The sequence below is a fragment of the Schistocerca cancellata genome, chromosome 12, assembly GCF_023864275.1.
Source record: "Schistocerca cancellata isolate TAMUIC-IGC-003103 chromosome 12, iqSchCanc2.1, whole genome shotgun sequence".
Lineage (NCBI taxonomy): Eukaryota > Metazoa > Arthropoda > Insecta > Orthoptera > Acrididae > Schistocerca > Schistocerca cancellata.
In genome coordinates, this window is record NC_064637.1 from 67914990 (window position 1) to 67925839 (window position 10850).

The following is a 10850-nucleotide window of genomic DNA, read 5'->3' on the forward strand; positions in this document are numbered from 1 at the left end:
ATCGCGGGCGGCTACTAGATGTCCCGATATTTTTGATCACATAGTGTTTGTGTAGCATCGTGGGGTCGGACTGGACGCGATTGACTGCCCATTCCGTCCTTTTCTCCCGTGCAATACAAAATTAGGCAAACGCGCAGCAACCGGCGTGTTCTGCATTGTATTACGCTTTTCACCGCTACAGTATATATGAGTCGAAAGTAGCTGTGCACGCACGGACGGAGAATTGGACAGAATTGAATGCACCGCACGCTGCGTTTCATACCGCGTGTGACGTAATAGATTTCCGAACACACCCGCTGCCGCCCTTGCAGAGCGACACCCGGGGAATTACAGACGCGGGTCTGGGCCGCCGTGGTGCGGTATGGGGGCGGGGTAGGGGTGGGGGTGGGCAGGCATCAGTTGTCGGACAGTGTAATCTCTCGGCTGACACCGCATAGCACGTGTCCGCGCATAAATTCCACGTGGACACCGCGCCGGCCCGGCTAGCGCTGCTGCAGCCCCAGATCCCGCCGCCGCCGCCGCCGCCGCCGCCGCCGCCGCCGCGCGTCTGCATTCGGGCTTACCAGCTGTTTGTTGTCGCTGATCGCCGAAGGCGAAAGGGTGGGATTAAGCGACTTGTGCGAATGAAGCCAGGCGCTCCGAAGCAAATAAAAATAAGTAATAATTTAACAGGTGAGGTGGAATAGGAAAAAATTGCATCACTGCATTGTATATGCATCAGTGGATCTCGTATTCCACAATGAACTTTCACTCTGTAGACGAATGTGGGCTTATGGGAAACTTCCTACGTTTCTAGCATTTGTTGACATAGAGAAGGCTTTTGACATTGTTGACTGCAACACTCTCTTTCAAATTCTGGCAGGGGCAAAATACAGGGAGCGAAAGCCTGTTTACAATTTGTACTGAAACCAGATGGCAGTTATAAGAGTCGAGGGACATGAAAGGGAAGCAATGGTTGGGAAGGGAGTGAGACAGGTTTGTAGCCTATCCCCGATGTTATTCAATCTGTATATTGAGCAAGCAATAAAGGAAACAAAAGAAAAGTTCGGAGTAGGTATTAAAATCCATGGAGAAGAAATAAAAACTTTGAGGTTCGCCGATGACATTGTAATTCTGTCAGAGACAGCAAAGGACTTGGAAGAGCAGTTGAACGAAATGGACAGGGTCTTGAAAGGAGGGTATAAGATGAACATCAACAAAAGCATAACGAGGATAATGGAATGTAGTCGAATTAATTCAGGTGATGCTGAAGGAATTAGATTAGGAATTGAGACACTTAAAGTAGTAAAGGATGGTTCAAATGGCTCTGAGCACTATGGGACTTAACAGCTGTGGTCATCAGTCCCCTAGAACTTAGAACTACTTAAACCTAACTAACCTAAGGACATCACACACATCCATGCCCGAGGCAGGATTCGAACCTGCGACCGTAGCGGTCGCGCGGTTCCGGAGTGCGCGCCTAGAAGCGCGAGACCACCGCGGCCGGCAGTAGTAAAGGAGTTTTGCTATTTGGGGAGAAAAAGAACTGATGATGGTCGAAGTAGAGAGGATATAAAATGTAGATGACATCGTAATTCTGTCAGAGAGAGCATAGGACTAGGAAGAGCAGTTGAACGGAACGGACAGTGTCATGAAAGGAGGGTATAAGATGAACATCATCAAAATCAAAATGAGGACAATGGAATGTAGTCGAATTAAGTGGGGTGATGCTGAGGGAATTAGATTAGGAAATGAGACACTTAAAGTGGTAAAGGAGTTTTGCTATTTGGGGAGCAAAATAACTGATGATGGTCGAAGTAGAGAACATATAAAATGTAGACTGGCAATGGCAAGGAAAGCGTTTCTGAACAAGAGAAATTTGTTAACATCGAGTATAGATTTAAGTGTCAGCAAGTCGTTCTGAAAGTATTTGTATGGAGTGCAGCCCTGTATGGAAGTGAAACATGAACGGTAACTAGTTTGGACAAGAAGAGAATAGAACCTTTCGAAGTGTGGTGCTACAGAAGAATGCTGAAGATTAGATGGGTAGATCACATAACTAATGAGGAGGTATTGAATAGAATTGGGGAGAAGAGGAGTTTGTGGCACAACTTGACTACAAGAAGGGATCGGTTGGTAGGACATATTCTCAGGCATCAAGGGATCACCAATTTAGTATTGGAGGGCAGCGTGGAAGGTAAAAATCGTAGAAGGAGACCAAGAGATGAATACATTAAACAGATACTGAAGGATGTGGGTTGCCGTAGGTACTGGGAGATGAAGCAGCTTGCACAGGATAGAGTAGCATGGATAGCTGCATCAAACCAGTCTCAGGACTGAAGACCACAACAACAACAACAACAACAGGAAACTTCCTCGGAGATTAAAACTCGAACCCGGGACCTTCGCACCTTTCCGATCAAGTCCTCTACCGACTGACCTAGTCGAGTGCGACAAACGATCCGTCCTCCAAGTTTTACTTCTGCCAGTGCTTTCCGCTATGGTTCCTCCACACTCCGTCTATAAAACGTTCTGGCAGGTCGCCGCTACAGGAAACTCACCCTATTACGGAATTCGCACGGCTATACAGCAGGGCATCGGAGAAAGCTGTGGTGGTGGTGGGGGTGGTGGTGGTGGTGGTGGTGGTGGTGGTGGTCGGATATTATGTGACCACCACCCCTCGTGGTGCCTTCTCTGACGAAGAGCAACATGGCCCCAGGCCGTCCCGGCGTTTGCTTCACCGGCCGTGTCGTCCATTTTGGTACCGAAAAATTTCCTTTCTTTCCTATAGCACTTAAGTCCGCTTTTATACTACTGCAAGCAATAATCGCTCGTACATTTAAGCAATTAATTACGCAGTTGTAGGGCGGATCCCACTTTGAGACTTGTGAATTTGCGTATGTTATGGATCCTTTCCAAAAAACCATCTCGTAACATTGTCTTCCTTTAAACGGAACTGGTGAGGTTGCCAAACATTTGAGAAGTACTCTAAACGGGTCACCTTAGTGTTGTATCATGGTATTCTTTATAAATGAGCTAGATATTCCTTAAATTCTCCCAACAAACGAAAGCCTGTCATTCGACTTTGTCACTGCCATACTTGCGTTCTCATTCCGTTTCATATAGCTTTTCAATGATGTACCCAGATATTTAATTGACGCTGCTCTGTCAAACTGCACACCACTAATAATGTATTCTAACATCACTGGTTTGTTGTTCCTGTTCGTCTCTATTAACTTACTTTTTCTATATTTACAGCTAGCTGCCATTAATCACACCAAAAAAAGGGTGTTCAAAATGTTTTGCACAGTCGCCTCTAATTTTTTTTCTTTTTTGCAGGAGGAGAATGAAATTTTCTGACAACATACTTGGAACAACTAGCTATAAGTTGGTGTATAAAAGTATTTTCTTTCATTTACAGGTGATCTACAATGGACTGTGAAATAGATGTCAGGTTACGACAACGTTCGGTGATAGAGTTCCTCTGCCGGCCGATGTGGCTGAGCGGTTCTAGGCGCTTCAGTCTGGAACTGCGCGACCGCTACGGTCGCAGGTTCGACTCCTGCCTCGGGCATGGATGTGTGTGATGTCCTGAGGTTAGTTAGGTTTAAGTAGTTCGAAGTTCTAGGGGACTGATGACCTCAGATGTTAAGTCCCATACTGCTCAGAGCCATTTGAACCATTTTTTGATGGAGTTCCTCTGCAAGACCGGCGATGACTGCCACATCGACTCACACGAAGTTGCTCCCTGTTTATGGGGAGGACACAGTGGATCGCAGCAGTATCCAGAGGTGGTTGCAGAGGTTTAAAGAAGGTGATTTCTCTATACTGGAGAGTCCACGATGCGGTAGACAATCGACGGCAGTGGGAGATGTGAGTAAGGAGTCCATTGATCAAATCATCCAAAATGACATATGTGAGACGACACGACAGCTTGCTGAAATGACTCGTTTGTCAATGGGTAGTAAGTATGGTATCACTGGTACAGTCAGTAGGGTACAGAAAAATCTGTGCACGTTGGGCGTCTAGATTACTGGCAAGAGAAATGAAAACTATGAGGAAGAATGTGTGCGAGGCTCTCATGAAGACCTTCACTGAAGAATGGAAACAGTGTTTTGACGGTGTTATTACCCAGGATGAAACATGGTTGTTTTTGTCCGAATCTGAGAGCAAAACCCAATCCATGGAATGGCGTCATCCGGGTTCCCGTCGGAAGAAGAAACCAAGACTTTCACGAACAGCAGGATGAAATGTGATGGCCTCCTCCTTCTGGGATCAGTGTGGTGTCATTTTCATTGATTTTTTGGAACCTGGCTCCAAAATTAACCGGGACCGTTACTGTTTCTCACTGGACAAGCTGCGACGTGCCAGCAAGACCCACAGACCACAGCTGCTGGGTCAGCTCATCAGACTACACCATGACAATGCCAAACCCCATACAGCCCCTTTGACGCAGGAGAAAATCAGGAAAATGGGTTGGAAAATTGTTCCTCATCCTCCCTACGGTCCGGACTTGGCTCCGTCTGATTTTTATCTCTTTGGTCGTCTGAAGGCCCATCTGCGCGGTAGAACATTTGATAGTGAGAAAGACCTTATTTCCTGTGTCAAGCGATGGTGTAAACGTCAATCCTCAGAATTTTAGCAAAGTGCATTTACGTCATGGAAAGAACGTTGGGCCAGATGCGTCACAGCTGATGGAGGCTACATTGAGTAGGCTCAAAGTATAGCTAAATGTTCCAAGTATGTTCACAAAAGCCGGATGATGTGGCCGAGAAGTTCTAGGCACTTCAGTTCGAAACCGCGGTACTGCTACGTTTGCAAGTCCGACTCCTTCCTCGGGCATGGATGCGTGTGATGTCCTTAGGTTAGTTAGGTTTAAGTAGTTCGAAGTCTAGGGGACTGACGACCTCAGATGTTAAGTCTCATAGTGCTTAGAGCCATTTGAACCATTTTTTGTTCACAAAAAATTTCACTCCCCTCCTGCAAAAAGTAAAAATGTTAGAGACCACGGTGGAAAACGTTTTGGACGCCCTTTGTATTCAAGCCATCCTGTGTCTTCCTGAAGGACTACACTCTTCTGTACACTACAGCGTTACCAGCCAACAGTCGTAGACTGCTACACACCTGTCCTGAAGATCGTTAATGTATATGGAGAGCAAGAGTGGTCCTCTCACACTTCTCTGGGACGCTCCTGATGATACCTCTCTTTGTCTGTGATGAACACTCGTCCTGAACGACAGTGTAATGGGCCCTCTACTTAAGAAAATGGTTCAAATGGCTCTGAGCACTATGGGACTTAACATCTATGGTCATCAGTCCCCGAGAACTTAGAACTACTTAAACCTAACTAACCTAAGGACATCACACAACACCCAGCCATCACGAGGCAGAGAAAATCCCTGACTCCGCCGGGAATCGAACCCGGGAACCCGGGCGCGGAAAGCGAGAACGCTACCGCACGACCACGAGTTGCGGGCTCTACTTAAGGGGCTCCGGAACGCCCTATACTTGCAAAGTTAAAATAACGCTTATAAATTACATCTTTCCTCACAAAGTATTTGAGGTAGGAAGTTGAACGTTTTACAGATTATTTATTGGAATATGGGCTACAACTTAACACAGGGATTTTACAAAATTTTAGTTCAGTTATTAAAGATGATTTTTTTTCAATTGTAATGAAAATTCACAACATTTTTTTTTGCAATTTTTTATTTATATATTCAAAAATATACAGTTTTTTGGAAAAAGGCTGTGTTAAATTATGCAGAAGGTACTGTGTAACATTTACTGGAAGTTTGAAACAAATATCTTTTGAAGATCCTTAGAAAACATGTAATTAGTATGAGAAAATAAAAGTTTTGGGAATCGAGCGACAAAGATTGGATTAACTTTTTAGTGCATTCCAGGTCCATAGGATGGATTATCTTCATCCTCTGCAAACTCCTCCTCCAGCTTCCTCTTGTTCCTCCTCCTCATTTACTCTTGCTTGTATTTCTAGACTCTTTACAGCCCTGTCTGCAGCCCGAAGGCGTTCCTTGTCTAAAGCAAGCATCGCTCGTACCATGTTAGAACGTATCTTCATTCCAATATTTCTAAATACCTTGCACCTTACAATGTTGCCATCATTGAAAGTCGCTACAGCAACTTTACTTTTACTCATTATTATACTTCAACAAAACAGAGACTCAAGAAACAGAATTAATTACCAATATTTTCGAGATAACGACAGAGTAAATAAACATGAAACAATCGACAATCACACCAGCGATATATATTGAACCATCACAGGATAGCCACAACACATACTTTATCTCACATCACTAAAATGTACCTGATGAACACGGACGTTAATAATAACACCATTTGACAGCAGTTTAACAGCGCCACAGTGGGTCACGCCCATGTAGAACACATTTCAAAAAAACTTTAAAAATAGTTGTAGTCTTCGGAATTGAATAAATTATATATCTATTAAAAGGTAATAGTCTGCAGATTCAGAAAACGCGAAAAAGTAAAAGTTGAACTTTTCATGATTTTGAGCCTTTCCGGAGCCCCTTAAGAAGTCATCAAGTCACTCATATGTACATTCAGACCTTCGTCAGTAGTCTGTAGAGAGGGACTGCATCAAACGAGTGCCGGAAATCAAGGAAATTGTAATGTGGCTATTTCCCTTCATCTGTGGTTCAAACAATATGGAGCGAGGCAAGAGCCATCTGAGTTTTGGGTGAGTGAGGCTTTCTAATTCCGTGTTATTTGTGGACAGAAACTTTCCTCTGTCAAGGAAATTCATTACTGAGCCGCGGTAAAAATTGCTGTTTTGAAGCGCGTATTGTGAAGCAGTCGCCCTCCGTTTCTGGCGGCGGCGCCGCTGTGTCAATCGCAGCTTTGGTGTCTCCCTGTGGTGGGAAAGGGGAAAGGTTGGCTGTTCACGTGCATTTAAGGGACGCTATGACCTCGCCAGTAGGTCAGTCTGGGTCAGTCTCTCGTCCCCAGCTTGCTAGTCTGTCTCCCGTCCTAATTTGTGAGGCAGTTAGTGTCTGTCGTTCGGATCAACCTTTAACGCCGGCAAAGTGAGAGTCTTTCCACTCCGCCAGTAAGAGAACTCAGCGAGTGGTCGCTCGGTCGGGGCTGAGTTCCTGCTTCTGAGTCTGTGCGTTACGCCGCCAGTCTGCTCTAGTTTGCTCAGGCAATGGTCATTGGCGGTTGGATCGATCGGTTGGTCGGTCGCGCACTGAGACACAAGATGCCTTGTCCGTCTTGAGCGTCGGCGCATGTGAGGTCGCCACGTGAGTCCAGTGGGCCGCGCCGTATAGCGAGGGGTAGTGACTTCGCGGTCGACACGAGAGCAACAGGAGCCAACCCACGACATCTGTCTGACCGGTGCGAGCTGCGACGCCGTGAGACGGGAGATCGGCGCACCTTCCTGCGTCCGTTGAAGCGCCTGGCAGCGGACGGTTCAGGAGAGCGATTTGGGGGGCGCTGCGCCTGGTCTTCTCGAGAAATCGCAGTTTATCAAAAGTTAAGCGATTGGTTATGTGTTGTTTGATTACTCTTCTTAAATTCTACTTGTTTTCTTGGTCAGTCTCTCGTCCCCCAGCTTGCTCGTCTGTCTGTCCTCCGCATTTGTTAGGCAGTTAGTGTCTGTCTGTCGTTCGGAGCTGCCTCAGTCATGTTTGTCGGATTCGGTGTGTTAACGAATTCATTGCTTGGAGTGTAACGGCCTAATTCCTGAAATATGTTTTTATCTTGCCTATTATCTTGAGAGGCGGTATATGTGTACTGTAGAACATGTTAACTCATTTGGCCAACCTTGTATAATTTTATATAAGATTGCATTTCATGGGCTTTTATTTAAATCGTCATTTTAGTATATAAAGTTGCCACCGTTCCACCGAAAGACTTTTCTTAGAAATTAAAATCAAGTTGCACCTTCGTTGGCAAGCTAATCTTTCAATTTTAGTGTTTTGTACCATTTCCATCCCTCCTACGGTGTGCACAGTTTGTGTGCTTGTGTGAATTGTTAAAACCTTTAGTTTAAAGTAATCTGCTGCGTTGCAGATTTACACCAGTGTAGTCTTTCAGAGGTTGTTGTGAGCGGTCGTGACTACGGCCGTGTCAAAAGGGGGCGGCAAGGTTCTCAGCCTGAAAGCACACACACTCAAAAATTTGTCTCTTTCTGCCTCTGAATAACTTGTAACTTGATACTTAGAGTGTACTTTCTGCTTACAATTTTAAATCTTTTTCTTTAAAAAAAAACGCTTTTAGGAATGAAATTTCCATTTGTTAAAAGCAATTGATTGTGATTTCATCAGTTACTCCCTGGCACATAGTGTGATTAAATGTGTTAATGTTCTTGATGAATCGCTAGCAAACAAAATAAAATTTTAAGAATATTCTTTGAAATTATATCCACGGTTTAATTATATTTGAAGCTAGAATTTGCTGAAGAATTATGCAGTAAACCGAGATGTAGGTAAACAGGACCGCAGTTGCAAGAGTTGAAGGACACGATCGGCAGACAACAGAAGGTTAGAAGGAAGAGATACACCCGCTGACATGCAGTGCACAGTGGGCTTGCAGAGTATGTCTGTCGATGTCCAACTTGAGTCCTATTTTCCGTCTCTGGGCAGGCTTCAAGTGCCGCTAAAGTGGCTCACTAAATAAACAAGTCTGCCGCCTCGTCTCTTGCCGCCCCCCCCCCCGCCCCCCTCCCACGCCGGGGTTATCGACGTCGGCATCGGCAGCGCGACCCGGACTGGACTGCTCTCCTCTCCTCTCCTCTCCTCTGCTGTCGCCCACTCGCCAGGGCAGTTTCGCCGCCGCCCATCGAACGCGCCGCTTGTTAAAAGTTTGATTGCCGGCAGACTCTTCCGGCCCGCCGTTCCACATTCTCTTTGAAGTCGCTGCATATCGGGGGCGCGCCGCTCGGGGGCCGCATTACCGAAAACTCAAGTTCCAGTCCGGTCGCTCTTTACACGCTCGACTCTTTCGCGGTCGTAATCACCACGAAACTGGCGACGACTGAGACCGGCTGCGCACTCTGCGATACCCTCTCTTCCAGTTCACGTTGGTCACGGATGAGCCATCAATTTTTATACGTACGCTACCTGACAGACAGACGGTGAAGCGCCCGGAACAGGATGCACTTCCACAGGTTGAGATGTTCTTATTTCACTGATTACAAAATAGAGCCAAACTTACAAGGAACTTGGTGGCGCGAACCCACTTATCAAATGACTTCACACCCACTCTGGCCTACATGCATTCATTCAGTTGGGAATGGTGACATAATAAGCTTTATTCTCTCGTTGAAACTCCATCTGACAGACAGCTTGTATGTTCTTCAAATAAATTACGAACACTAGCATTTATAATATAAAGCAGTACGCTGTACACACTTCTGCGAAAGTTAAGTTTGAGGTGGGTAAAGTAACACAGCATTACTTGGTGTGCAGCATTCCATCTCATCCCCAAACATAGTTGGACTATAGCAGCAGCCTGACTACGGAATCGCAGCCCCGTTTATAGTCTGCCATTAACACTGCAACACAAGAGGCTGTGTTTAGGGTGGTGCCCTCAAAGGAAAGCATGGACAGCTGACGAGAGTCAGCGCTTTCCCTTCAGCGATTAAATGCTATGGCCGTCACGTCAATCTGGCCGTCACGTCAATCTGGCCCAAAACTGTTGTGACTGGTACCTGCACACTACGGTCACTGTGACAGAGACGACACCCGAGCTGGTGGCAGTTTTGGGGCTCTTGCTGTCCACAGTAGCACCTCAACATGGTTCGAACAGTTCATAGAGGCACTTGCCACCGGTGGATGAGCAATGTCCTTGTGAAAAATTGTACCATCTGCGGCCACTGCATGTTCCTGATGTACCGCTGTGCCTGCAGAGTTTCCTCAACAATCTCGTGTGACATGAATTCATACCCCGACGGCCAGATTGACGATCGAACAGGATAGATTAAATACAGTTGGTGGTTGAGTATTTATTGTTGTCAGAGGTAGTTTGCCTTGTACCGAAATTGAAGTAGATAGCTAGTGTGAAATAGTATGGGTAGAGGTTATACTTGATAATCGGACTGAACTATTAATTTGATCGTTTTACTGACCCCCCCCCCCTCCTCCCCCGACTCAGAAGATAAACTTGCTGAACAGTTCAAAGAAAACTTGGGTCTCATTTCAAGTTAAGTACCCCGCTCATATAATTATAGTCGGTGGTGACTTTAAACTACCCTCGATATGCTGAGAACAGTTATACGCTTAAAGCCGGCGGCAGGCATAAAACGTCATCCAAACTGTACTGAATGCTTTCTCAGAAAATTATTTTGAACGATTAGTTCACGAGCCCACTCGAAGCTTAAATGGTTGCTAAAGCATACTTGGCCTTTTAGCAACAAATGATCCTGGCCAAATAGTGGGTATTCTGACGAATACAGGGACTAGTAACCGAAAGGCAATTGCTGCTAGGCTGAATACCGTAACACCTACAACCAGCAAAAAGAAACGCAATGTATATCTATTTAAAGAAGTTGATAAAAATGCTCTTAACGCCTTTTTAAGAGATGGTCTTCACTCCTTCCGTTCTGATCATGTAAGTGTAGAAAAGTTGTGGAATGTTTCCAAAGAGATAGTATCGACAGCAATTGAGATTATACATATATAATGATGATGATGATGAGTGCCATACTCCTTTACAGAGCGTAGGGGAGCGACACGGGAGACCCGCGCCGCCTTACTAGGCAAGGTCCTAGTGGAGGTGGTTTGCCATTGCCTTCCTCCGACCGTAATGGAGATGAATGATGATGATGAAGACAACACAACAACACCCAGTAATCTCGAGGCAGGAAAAATCCCTGACCCCGCCGG

General features: G+C 45.7%; 1 protein-coding gene across 1 annotated transcript; it reads right to left on the reverse strand.

The window, feature by feature from the left end:
* Nucleotides 1-327: 327 nt before the first annotated feature.
* LOC126109464 (transcription factor Sox-1-like) lies at nucleotides 328-2736 on the reverse strand. Its single transcript, XM_049914492.1, has 2 exons — nucleotides 2560-2736; nucleotides 328-579 (listed from the first exon to the last, which is right to left on the reverse strand). Exons 1-2 carry the CDS (start codon nucleotides 2734-2736, stop codon nucleotides 328-330), a joined length of 429 nt encoding a protein of 142 aa, XP_049770449.1.
* Between the last annotated feature and the right edge of the window lie 8114 nt (nucleotides 2737-10850).